The following is a 13,289-nucleotide window of genomic DNA, read 5'->3' as shown; positions in this document are numbered from 1 at the left end:
AACTTGCAAAATAGCAGGGTGTTCAAATACTTATTTTCCTCACTGTATATACTTAACGTTGAAATTGTAGTAATGTTGATTAAGGCCATAAGGAAGGCAAACTACATTTGGTTTTCTCTGTACATAAAGGTATCGTAAGTAATGATGGACAGTATCCTCCCACCTCGGGACTGCAGATGGGATTTCTGTGTACAGGACCTATGTGCCGCTATGCAGAAGACCTGATTCCCATGCTAAGCATCATGGGAGGACCCAATGCAAACAAGTAATATAATATGATATTTACAAAAACTTTTTACATAAATGCAACATGACAGAGATAATTTTCTGTAGCATCTACATTATGATTCGAAAGTTTGGGGTTTGTATGATGTTTTAAATCTTTTTAAAAGAAGTTTCGTATGCTCACCAAAGCTGCATTTATTTGATAAAAATACAGTGATGAAAAATATTATTACAATTTAAAATAACCATTTTCTGTTTAATACATTGTAAAATGTAATTTATTACTGCGATGGCAAGGCTGCCCTTACTCCAGTTTTAAGTGTCACATAATCCTTCAGAAATCATTCTAAAATGCTGATTGCTTCTTAGTATCAATGTTGAAAAAAATCTTTGCTCCTCAATATTTTTGTGGAAATCCTATTTTCCAAGAGTCTTTGATGAATGGAAAGTTCGACAGAACAGCATTTATTTAAAATAGAAATCTTTTGAATGTCTTTACTGTCATTATTGATCAATTTAATTCATCCTTGCTGATTAAAATTATTACTATGTAACTTTTTTTGTTCAAACTGAACTAAATTGAAAGAATGAGTTAATACATCATCAATCCTTCTTCCAAAATGTGTTGGAGGTGAAAAAAGGAGGTGAGGAGAGGAGAATGCACAAATTAGAAATGAGAAGCACCCTTTGACGCGTGTATGGTGTGGGAGTGGGTTAGTTGTCACAATGAGCGAGAATGGATGACATGGGCACTTAAATCTCCAACCTTTGTGGAATCACCCGTTTAAAAAAAAACGCAGAACAGAGGAGAGTCTGCTGGCAAAAGAGAAACGTGATAGAGTTTGTAATAAAACAAGAATCAACATTGGCTTGGCTTTTTGGAGATGGCGAGAACTGAGGGATTTGAAATGTTGTAAAAGTGGCAACAGACGAGTAAGGTGTTTTATTGAACAGACAAACTCCCATATGTGGCTCTCTAACAGAGTTTATTGTAAAGCATTATCTATTGTGAAGGGTCATTTCATGATGGTTGTTATAGCGCTGTGCTGGAATTTATTTTCAAGGAACCATTAATACGGTCTATTAATGGTTATCTACGATAACGACTTCAGAGGGCCAAAAGTTACATTGTGTACCTTTAAATTTCTCCCAAAAAACCAACTTACTGACCTCAAACTTTTGAACGGTAGTGTATTTGCATTATAGTTTCATTGTTTTTTCCTTGAAGTATATTCACTGCGTGGCTTTCATCTTACTGTTTCGTCTTGATTATTTTCAGTGGTTCAAATCAACCCCTATTACGAATGCATCCCAAGTGAAAAATTCTCTCTGTCTGTTTCACTCTCTTTAGACTGTCTCTCTCTGATGAAGTAGATTTGAAAAAGCTGAGATTCTTCTCTGTTCCCCACAATGGGGGCTCTCATTTAGTCTCTCCAGTGGACGCACAGCTGCTTCAGGCACAGAAGATGGTATGTAGGTGTGTGTGTGTGTGTGTGTGTGTGTGTATGGGCTTCAGTCAATTGATATTTATCTCAAAATGAGCTTTATTTTTAGGTGGTCAAACGCTTAGAGGCAGACCTTGGGGTTAAGGTCCAAGAGCTGTTCATCCCACAGCTCAAATACTCCTTTCAGATCTGGGGAACCATGATGGCTTCACCTGGAAAGGATGGAAAGGTGTGTGTTTTTGGGCATTACAATTTTTATGTACATACAATGTTCATGCCCTTATTGTACATAACATGGATTAAATGAATATATCGGATAAAATATTTAACTTACATTTTTTTTAAAAGATGGAAGTCAATTTCAGAAGATTGTTGACTACCATAAGATAACTTTCTCAATCTCTCACTGAGCAAAGGCTAACTTAAGCTCATTATTTTAATTCAGTTAAGTGCCCTTTTGATATTGTTGCTATTAATGAAGTTATAATTAAGTTTAGGTGTCAAGAGCTTAACTAGAGCAGAGCCTGTTTACACTTTTTATATACATGAGTGATTCTATAATTGGAGATACATTTTGCATTGCAAAAGGTTAAGAACTGTTCACTAACAGAAATTATTTCCAGTATCTTATTGAAAACATATTCAGTTTAATAATTCAGTGCTTGCCAAACACAAGTTACTTCCTTTTTTTACTTTTAACAAAAAAAAAAAACAGATTTCTTTAGAGCAGTGTTTGTCAACTCTGTTATTGTCAATTCTGTAACATACTGTCAATTTTGTTACTCTACCTTGGTAACAGGGTTTGATGGTAACAGAATTGACTATTTTAAACTTAGCCAAAAACTTCACTTGCTAGCATAAATGCTAAGAGCACATGGCACTAATGAAATCATGATTTAAAGACTTGTAAACAACCCACTGTGTGATCAGTGATACATTCTGGTTTCCTTTTGATATTGTGGTAACAATTTTGACCTTTTACAAAATAACTCTTGGTGAACTTTTTAGATTAAACTATTTTCTCAGAGAGAACACGCATACCTTTCAGTGCTTCAGACCTTATCAGTGAGGGAAAGTGACATCATTCCTGTATCTTACAGTTGTGGGAGATAATTCCACCAATTTAAAGGCAAAGTATAGTACAGTAACAGAACTGATGCAAGATTTATGGACATGCATTTTTATAAGATAAAAGTAATTAACAATTTAATGTTGTAGAATTAGGAAAATTACTATTTAGGGCGTTTCTAAATTAAATATTACCAAAAAGAAAAGTAAAATAAAATGTTTTGATTACACAATGATACTTGATGAAAATAAATACACTGACTAATTCAGACAAGAAATTGTGATTTTCAGCTTGTGATCCATGACAATGAGTAACTAATGATTAAAATAATTAAAAAATAACCATTTTGAAAAAATAAAAAAAATAATGAGTTTGGACACCAAATGTACCTGCAATTATAGAATCACTCACATGCTTTCTTACAATACAAGCATATTCATTTTTATACTGTATTTGGGTTACTGCATAACATGAATGATGTTCTAGTTGTCAACGTAGTTTTTATCAGGTGGTTTTGTAATTTTTTTTCCATCTCAGCCTCCCACCTCATTTTCGGAGCTAATGAGTAAAGGCGGGAAGAAGGTCTGGCCAGTCTGGGAGCTGTTCAAGTGGTTTCTGGGGTTTTCTTCTCACACTATAGCAGCAATAGGTGTGTGACAGCAAATAAGCTTGTGCACTTTTAACTTTGAATTCCTCTTTCGCTCCATGCCTCACAAATTCTGATGCAAATCAGTGCTAGCAAGTCTTCTTGTGATGAGTGTTCCCAAAAGTATCCAAAGACGTGTGTTTTTGAGACTATTCAGTGTATCTGAAGATGAATGCATATGATAATAGTGTCCCTTTCTGTCTCTCTTTCTCAGGTCTGGCATTAGTTGAGCTATTCCAGAGTTCCCATCCATCTTCATTCATTATACAGCAGAAGGAAAGCCTGCAGCAGGAGCTGGAGAAGTTACTAGGCACAGATGGAGTGCTGCTGTACCCCTCTCATCCACAGATTGCCCCAAAACACCACCACCCAGTTTTCACGCCCTTCAACTTCTCTTACACTGGTAAGTGTTGTTGGTTTTAATCTACTTATTAAGGCCGCGACACACCAAACCAACATCAAAGAACTAGCCACAACGAAAGCTAACTGTGGCGTCACCTCGCGTGCGTCCGGGTTTAAAGCTGTGCTTGGCCAACTAGTAGGAACGTTCTACGCCTGTGTGAGAGGAAATTACACTCTATATCAGTGACAGGTGTCTATTTTCATAATTCAAAATGAGAAACCTTAACTAGAACTGTGGATATACAAACCGTGAACAAAGCAGCACTTTCTTACTATTTTGAATACGAGTAATGATGGTCACTTTCTTCATTCAGACAGCCATGTCGTTATGAAAATATTTGCATATTTGAATTCTCTGGTAAGATGATGTAAAATTAGAGCAGCCGAAATTGGGAGCTTTGTCCCGCATCCAGCAAGACGTAATCAGTGTCCCGCATTTCAATTATGTCTGTATTATTTTATTTCTTCCCTTAAATTACAATACCACAATTAGAAATATAATAGTAAACTGCGATTGCAGTTTAAAAATCAATCTGCGCAGCTGCCATGTTCTTAAGTCGCTACTTAAGAAAATGTATTTTAGTATAAAATGTGACTTTTACCTATACTAGCCTGTTATTCAGTTCATTATATTTAGCTGCAGACTAAAAAAGTTGCCAACAGTGTTGACATACTGCAAAAACTGAGCTAGATGCTCAGCTGATCGTCGGCTTGGTGTGTCGTGGCATTAATGGGCCGCCTTCCCGGAGGGGTCTAGGCTCTAAGCAGTTCTATTCTCTGCAGGTATCTTTAATATCCTGGGTCTGCCAGTGACCCAGTGTCCATTAGGGCTGAGTGTGGAGGGTTTGCCCCTGGGCGTACAGATTGTGACAGGTAAATTACAGGACCGTCTCTCTTTGGCCACCGCCCTCTACCTGGAGAAAGCTTTTGGTGGCTGGAAGGAACCAGGCAAGACAACAGCCAAGCCTTAATCCATCTGATGCATCTATATCTGCAACAACTGGACCACATAACCAACCACACGTACTGTACCACATTTACAGCATGTCACTATCCAAAGCTTTGTTACGTTTGTTCTGCTTTCTAAGTGCAGAATTCATTTTACATTAACTGACATGTTTCAGAGGGCTGCATTTGTGTTTACCTTGATTCATAATGAACTGGATGATTACATGATTACATTACATTTAATAACTTTATAACTATGTGAGAAATACTGCAATTCATAACAGTACTTTTTTTTTTACTTTCATGCACTGAAAACGATGATGTTTGAACAAGCATTTGTGCTGTTCATTGTGTCCTCTAAACAAGCTTTTCAAGAGCAGGCTCTTTCTTCTGACAAATCTGTTTTATGATTAGAATATACCTTAAGCAGGCTTTAGTGTTATAGAAGAAAGAAGTTTTGTTGCACTCAAAGGATGTAAAGCAATCATATTTACAAGTAAATAACACACTGGATCATTTTAAATGTTGGGCATTGGTGCACCTTTGTTTTCTTAGCTTTTATTACTCATATTTTGTTGTGGTTTCTCTGAAAAATCTGTTGCTGACGTATTAAATAAATTACCTAAAGCAGTAAGACTAAATAAAAAATACTCTTTTAATGTGATTTTTCCCAAATATTGGGTGTAATATCTGTCTTCTTGGATAATATATATTTTAATATGGCTTTGGGGGTATGTGAATGTTGATGATGTGTTTAACATAAATTCTCAGATATGTCAAATGTGTCATCAACATCAAACATAATTTCAAAAGAAAATATGAACAACAGACGACATGACATGCATTTATTGTTTTATTGTGTAATTCTGAATGGAGCATGAATAAAGACAGATAAGGGTCAAAATCTGTTGGATATAAGGAGGATATTTCACATAACTTTTTCTTTCTCTCTCCCATCAAAAATAAGTATATCACAATATTCAAAATCACTCAAATTCACCCATTAGATTGTGCCAATAAAACAAGCTTTGTTGCAAAACATGTTGAATTTAAAACCACCACAATTTCTAATCATTTCAAGAAGCTACAAATGGCTTACTTAAGTCTACACATTAAACTGGGATTGGAGAAAGTGTTTTAATGTTAAAAAAACATATATATTTAAGATATTTATTCATGAGATGATCCTTGGTGTAACCTATATATATAACAAAATCATTTCATTTAAATACAAGCACATTTTAAGTTATATAACATTTTGATTTTTTTGCTGAGTAGAAATGGCTTTTAATAGTAAAATTGTAAATTTTCTCTAAATTTTGTGATGGTCAGTCCAAGGTCATGCATCGTTTTGACCACAGCACTATGTGACCACAAGATGACAGCATTACACATTATGGCATGTCTACTCTAGAGTGTACACTATTTCGGAAAATTAAAAAAATTATGAAATTCTGTTTTAAGTAACAAGTTGGTTTGGGTACATTATTAAAATTATAAGCTCAATTCATCCAGTTAAAAATGCACGTTCCCTTTACTCTTATGTTAGGGAGTGATCAGTTGACACTCTTTTGCCTCTGTGCAGGTTAGTTTGTCCCTTATTTATATTGGGACTATTTCCATGTTTTCAATCTATTGTTTTTTTCTGTTTCATTTGCTATCCGTCTACACATACGGCTGAGATCAAAACACCTAGGAAATGGAATGAGCGAGACACGTCCACTTCACAATCACCGCTCTACAGCTGCAGACTGATTAGATATGAGAGCTGTCATTAACATGTTAATAATAGTCTCTGTAAAACTGTTGGCTTTTAAATCGGATCTGAGATATGGACTGTAGACCATGTTTTCAGCATTTGATGCTTCGGCAGTCCACAATGTCTTTTCTGTTCTTTTTTGTTCCTGAATTTTTTTTTATGGCATTCAATAATGACAACAGATTTGTGAGGGTTTGCATTCATCCAGGTATTTGTAAAATGTGTGATGGTTAATTTGTAAGCAAATGGACTTTTATTGAGGTCATTTTTGCTGATTATCTATTTGGCTTAATCAGTTGTAATAGTATTCTAACATCTTTAGCATAATTTACCCCAATTCACTGCACAGGTTTAAACCAGATGTTTATAAATAAGTTCTTCCACGATGAAAACCTTCTCAGACCACCTAAGATCTCATTATTAAACTATAACATGATGTTTCATGGCTCAGTCAAACGTTTAGGGCTATACAACCACACTCACATGACCTTAAAGCGGCTAAAAGGCTTCCTTTCCAAATGATGGAGACATAGGCCAGACACCTGGAATCGGTGAATAGCTGCTAGAGGCAGTGTTTCGTATCTGTGGCAACATCGTACTCAAAGACTTCAAAGAGCAATTATTCCAGATCCTATTACAACACACTCATCACCATCATCTCATGCATTTTCATCAGTGTTCAAAGAAAATGATTAACATGTGATTGGATGGGATGGAACGAGTGAAGCTGAAGGCTGTTCTAAAGAGCAGAAAAAAAGGAACAGCACATGGCACTATATGATAATTACCTATGTGGGCAATTTGTGTGACCTCTGGTAAAAAAAAAATTCATGAAAACACATTATTTTTTCCATTTACTCATTGCTTTACCAATAATTTTGATATTTAATGGACTGTTTTTAGCACGTCACTCATCACCTGTGGTAGAGCTTGCATGAGTGTAAATAAAAATATTCATGATTTTCAGCATGAATACTCCATGAACATATTTGCTGTTATCTTTCACACCTTGTTTTAACAGTGCAAAGGGCCCCAAAAAAGACAAGTTTATTAGATCAAATATCTGCACTGTTATAATCAGAAAGCAAATAATGTAAATTCAACAAAAGTTATATTGTAATTCTAATAAAATTGCCAGTTGACACTGGCTTAAAAAGTGTTTTAGTATAAATGTGCAATCACTGTAAAGTTAACATATGTGATTTAACAGTGATGTAAAAAAAATGTATGCAAATTTAAAAGTTTTATGATCATGCAAAGCTATAAATTACAATATCAATATAAAATAAGATTTGACTGCTTTGTTTGACAGTTTTAACTGCTTGAGATGTCCGTCAAATTTAACACGACACGTGGATTTAACAACTTCTGTAAAATATCTAAAACATGTTGGGGGGAGGTTATTTACACAAGCTTATTTTAGCAAGAATGTCCAGTATACTCCCACATTACAGAGTCCCATACAATGGTGCATTTCTAGCTTCTGTCCGCCAGCGAGAGCGCGTTTATGGGCAGGGCTTTTTGAATGAATCGATGCTGTAAACTAGCGTTACACGCTTGATTCATACAGGCAGAGAGCAGACGGTCCATTTCAGGGCGAGCGTGTTGAGGAAGGTTTGTTCTCTGAGCTCGAGGCAGAAGTAAAGCGATAAAATGATCACCATCATTGAAGATCAGGTAAGCTTGATTCAACAGAGCTTCTTTTAAAAATTAATTCGGCCAAAAAATAAGCAAATTCACGCGGTACGACTAGGGATGACACGTTTTGCTGACTAACTGCACGAGAGCCTTTAGCTGCCCACCAAACCGATTTCAATTAAGTTTGTCGAAAATGTAACAGCCCTTTGTAAGAATTCACAAAGTATTACCAAAGGATAAAATTAAATATGCTAGTTCAGGTTGTTAAAAATATAGTTAACGTTACTTAGCCTGTATCTGCTAACCGGTTCTTCACACCAGCTAATGTCGAACGTTACCTAGCCACAACAACAGCCGAAAGCTAAAAATGATAAAAGCCCCCAAAATGCCACTCTCATGTCACTGTCACATTCGCTTTCCCAACAGTTCTGTTGTAAAATTATGAACCAATGCACGTGAAATAACGTTACGTTACATAGTTTTGCGGCCACTACGTTACACAACTTCCTACTTATGACAACGTCGTCTCATCCTACCGTTAAAAAAACGTGTTCTCATAAACGTTTTTTACTTGAATAACTAATATATCACACTCTGACTCCTGTATCATTTTGTTTATTTCTGTGATCGCGGCCTGATGAGACCGAAGCGCGCCATCAAATCACGTGGGTTGGACTCTTCCGAGTTTTGTTTTTTTTCTTCTTTTTTTTTTAATAATTTGCCGCAGTGAAAGAGGCAAGACGGTAATGTTATACAAGGACATCATTAACTGTCATCATGTTGACTTCCTCTTACTATTTGTTTGAATTTATGCAAAGGCACCATGTGGTTTAATTACGCCTGTTACTGATAAATAGCCTAATTTTAAGGTTACAAAATATTGACAGGTGGTCTACCATTGTGGTTTCTATGTTGTAACTAGAGGGCATGTGGTCAGTATATACATATACCAATTTAATTATAGCCTATAAATAGCAAATGAGATGCACAAAATACGCATTTAAGCATTATTAACTATATTCCTTTTAAATAACAGTAATATAAACAAGCAAATAATTAATTATTGACAAAAATGTAGCCATTTAGTTTAATTCTTGTCCACTAATGAAAATTCTAAAAGCAGACAAAGCATCAAGCTTTGTGCATCATCAAGCGATGCACACAGACTAATAAAAGCTGGTCTGGAACAGCATGTGAGTGGAGTGGCTGGTTTTACTCCACAGTTTGGAATGATGTAAAGGCAGATAACAAGGTTCACGTAATCATGACTTTGTAATTTATTACAAACATGTTGTTGCCTATATAAAAATAAGGGTCCACAGTGACATTGTCTTGTTTTTAAAAATAGCTCTTTATGGTATTGGTGACAGAATATGAAATCCAGCACTGACTTGTGTTCACAGGACGGCTTTGACAAAGCTCTGGCTGAGGCTGGTGATAAGCTTGTAGTGGTTGACTTTACAGCCACGTGGTGTGGGCCTTGTCAGAGCATTGCACCTTTTTACAAAGTAAGTAGCCTTTGTTTTTTTTGCATCTGAATCACTATATTCATTGGGTTGTTGGAATTAACTTATTTGACTCGCTTGTAGGGACTGTCTGAAAATCCTTCCTATGCTAATGTGGTCTTCCTCAAAGTGGACGTGGATGATGCACAGGTGAGTTTTCTATTGGAGTTTTTTTTGTTAGAGCTATAAAATAATTAATGCCAACTCATGTCACATAATTTGCTGCACCAATACAAAACTGTATTATGCATCTGCAAACATAGTAGGACTACTTTATTTTGATAATTGGTCAAAAAATAAATCTGTTAAATCGGATTATGTTGCATAGAACTGAATGAAGAATAATATATTGATATATAATATTATTTTAATATAGGCCTATTTTCCGTCTCATATTTGTTACTTTAAATTAATGTGTTGTTTTATTTTAGTGGCTTGTATTTTTTTAAAATATCAGATTATTAAATTATTGTATTCAATTAAAGAAGTCTTATAATAATACAATTATATAAAATAATAATTGTTTTTTGGCCAAGTACATCAAGAATTTCCGGTTTCGACCCAGAATTAATTCATATGAATCGTGCGGTTTAATCCAAGTCTTCTGTTGTCAATAATGTTTGAGCTTCTCTTGACCTTATTTGAGTTCCCTATGTATGTTTGCGGATCAATGTTTATTTGTGAATATAAGCCTAAATTAAATCTGTTCAATATATAAAGCAATCGTATCTCTTCAGAAAACTTGGATTAAAGCGCTTGATTCATGTGGATTTATTTTCAGATTTCTTTATGAACGTTTTGAAGTGTCAGAGTTTCGAGTGAAAAGTCAATAGAGAGACAGAAATCTGGAATGTTTGGAATGACATGAGGTAGAGTAGGCCTAAAATAGCCATGTTTCTATCCAAAGTTGCAAATTTGACCAAAATTGGAATATCGCATTTGCTAATAAAGCACAGCTTCCATCCAGTGAGACAGAGGAGAAAATCGTCACTTCCTGATAAATTGCCACATATCACTAAAATGTAAGTGTAATGTAAATGTCTTTTTCCATATATTATAAATTACTTGCGCATCAGACTGTGAAGGCAATAAACACAGTCATGTTATCTTTTGTTCAGAGGTGGATGCCTGCTCTCTGGGAACGCAGTTGTGTAACGTGTATTTGTTGGTCAAAACTAGTCAGAATTCCTTGTAAAGCTTTTTCTTTCATGAAACTTATTGTTTATTCTACTGCAACCATAGTTGCTCATAGTGTTTAGGCCCAAATCCCTTTGGATAAAAGAAGTGCTCTCGTCACCTTTTTTTATTTTTAAGTTTTCTTTTGTAACATAGTTGGGCAAATATTTGCTGTGTGGTCATAGGTATTGTATGTGCAATACAATGTGAAATTTCTGTATAGGGAAGTACCTGTAACGGTCACATCTGCAGAAAAAAAATGGCATCCATGTATTTTTTGCTGTTTTAATGCATGAAATACACCACTAGAGGGTAGCAGAATTAGAATAAAGTATGAAATGGTGTGGTTACATTTCAGACACACTTTTGTTTTTGCTTTCATTACTTGCTTTGAATGTGCCCCGCAAGTCTCATTAGCTCAAAGCATTAGAATGAGTGCAATAAAAAGTCCTAAGCAATATAAAAGTTACATTCTGTGTTTTTCAGGATGTAGCCCAGTCTTGTGAGATCAAATGTATGCCAACATTCCACTTCTACAAGAACGGGAAGAAGGTTAGTTCTGTTGTCTTTCCTGAGTGCTGCATACAACTTTTAATTGAACTAATATTAGTCACATATCAACCGTAAAAAGTTACAGATATGTCTATGAATATGCATGTAGTGTTTAATTTATTTCCAGTTGTTGTTTGGATGATTTAATCACTTGTTTTCTGTTGTAGCTGGACGATTTCTCTGGGTCCAACCAGGCTAAACTAGAAGAGATGGTGAACCAATACAAAAACTAAGCCTGATTTGACATTCATAAATGTTTCCTGTGCAGCCCCAGCTCAAATTTCACTTACAATAACTGCTCACTTGTTTTGTTATTCATCAAGGGAGTTTAATTTTCTAATCGTTTTACGATTTTAGTGGAATCTGCCTTACAAAATCCGTCAACCATTTCCATAATGAATGATTACCTCTGTATGTCTATGTGTTCACACGTAACTCTTATTAAATGTCTTTTTTTTTTTTCAAAATAAATAAACGCAATTATTACATAAATAAAAATCGTATGTACAATGTTGTTTTTGTTCTTCAGAAGTTTTCAAATTAATCTTGCCAGGGAAGTGTATTTCTGCACCACTAGCTAGTTTATTGTCCCAGGCCATGATGTGATGTTGTTAGCTTGTTCTATTCATGCCTTGTATTGTTAAAGGTTTCTCTAAAATCTTTGCCCAAAGTAATTTTTGTAGCTGCATAAATTGCTAGTGGCCTGCTTACAACATCATCTCTAAGTTTTGTGTCTGCATGGTGATTACAATAATGCGATTCATAGCAGTTCATCTTTGTTTTCGTCAAGGAGATCTTGTATACCAAGCATTGGCACCCTTACATCCTGATAAACAGGTAATACAGAGAGTGGCTGTGTGCGTAACTTAAACCAATCTTAACCCTAATCTCTAACTTGCATCAACCTTGACCGTAATCAACCTTGATCTCTTCTCAAACATGTTATTAGTAGTTCCACCATTCTTTTTTTGCTTTATGAGTCCGTTGCAAAATATTGTTTATCAATAGCTTTTCCATATATAGATTATAGTGTAGCATCAAGTCAACAGTTTGCCCTACCAGTAATTTAGCAGTCACACTTTTGCTTTATTTCATACCAGACCATTTTGTATTCTTCATCTGGTTTTAGGGTTATTAAAACAATCGCATCATTGGGCAAGCTTAGAGCATGTATTATTACTTTTTATTTGTTCTCTCTAATTTAGCATCTCCTTGTTGCTGGAGGGCTTAACTGAACCCCTGCTACCTCCAGTAGCATTTGTCAGTTTACTTAATTGTGATGGTATGGGTTGATTCATTTTGTAATGATGAACATGAACGAGTAGCCTAAATATCCTCCATGAATGCAGGAGGAAGAAAACTGGTTGCAGTGATTATTCAATCAAAAACATTTGCTCAAATGCTTTAAAAGCTAGTTCATAATATCTAAGTACTGAAAGATTAAAGTAAATCAATAATTCATTTCACATTTATTTGTATAGTGCTTTTCACAAAGCATATCATTTGAAAGCAGCTTTACAGAAAATGCATGTTTCTTTATTGCAATTTAGAGTGATATGTTAGCAGAGGTCAACATCATCAGAGGTCATATGTTAACATCATTCAATTAGACAGAAAACAGTGAGCTCATTGGGTTGTTGGAATTAACTTAACATAAATAAATAAATACTTTATTGTATTTGAAATATATTCCCTTTTTCAATAGTAGGCCTACATTGCAAATATACTTTTATATATATATATATATATTTTTTACTATCTTTAAATATATTAAAAGTATATTAGCACCATGCTTTAATCTATTTTCACAACACAACTTTTAACACACTTTACATATTTGTACTTTAGTATATTTTCTAAAAATATATTTTAGAAAAATATAGCCTACTTGAAGTGAAAATTCAGTTTATTTTTTAAAAGTGTA

The 13,289-nt window shown here is 34.8% G+C and overlaps 2 protein-coding genes across 3 annotated transcripts in view; both read left to right on the top strand.

Moving 5' to 3' along the window:
- The window catches only part of faah2a (fatty acid amide hydrolase 2a), a 10,342-nt gene extending 4,943 nt beyond the window's left edge, over positions 1-5,399 (top strand). For both annotated transcript variants that reach the window (XM_084097615.1, XM_084097614.1), the window contains exons 6-11: positions 130-265; positions 1,577-1,694; positions 1,780-1,899; positions 3,277-3,388; positions 3,600-3,788; positions 4,571-5,399. In XM_084097615.1, the coding sequence (XP_083953741.1) occupies positions 130-265; positions 1,577-1,694; positions 1,780-1,899; positions 3,277-3,388; positions 3,600-3,788; positions 4,571-4,758 (863 nt within the window). In that variant the 3' untranslated portion in view covers positions 4,759-5,399. The remainder of the gene's footprint in view (positions 1-129; positions 266-1,576; positions 1,695-1,779; positions 1,900-3,276; positions 3,389-3,599; positions 3,789-4,570) is intronic.
- Positions 5,400-7,954: 2,555 nt separating this feature from the next.
- Positions 7,955-11,875, top strand: txna (thioredoxin a). The gene is made up of 5 exons (XM_084101441.1): positions 7,955-8,171; positions 9,536-9,640; positions 9,722-9,787; positions 11,300-11,365; positions 11,533-11,875. The coding sequence occupies exons 1-5, from the start codon at positions 8,148-8,150 to the stop codon at positions 11,596-11,598; spliced, it is 327 nt and encodes a 108-aa protein (XP_083957567.1). The 5' UTR covers positions 7,955-8,147; the 3' UTR covers positions 11,599-11,875.
- The last annotated feature ends 1,414 nt before the right edge of the window (positions 11,876-13,289 follow it).

Source organism: Abramis brama, assembly GCF_963993115.1.
Source record: "Abramis brama genome assembly, chromosome: 2".
In the NCBI taxonomy this organism is placed as follows: domain Eukaryota; kingdom Metazoa; phylum Chordata; class Actinopteri; order Cypriniformes; family Leuciscidae; genus Abramis; species Abramis brama.
Note: the sequence above shows the minus strand (reverse complement) of the source record. Positions and strands in the feature narration are given on the sequence as shown.

Bases quoted from the DNA above. Each gene is read 5' to 3' on its own strand.
- txna (XM_084101441.1), top strand. From the start codon at position 8,148: ATGATCACCATCATTGAAGATCAG. The intron at 9,641-9,721 runs GTAAGTAGCCTT...ACTCGCTTGTAG, and splicing joins GCATTGCACCTTTTTACAAA to GGACTGTCTGAAAATCCTTC. The intron at 9,788-11,299 runs GTGAGTTTTCTA...TGTGTTTTTCAG, and splicing joins TGGACGTGGATGATGCACAG to GATGTAGCCCAGTCTTGTGA.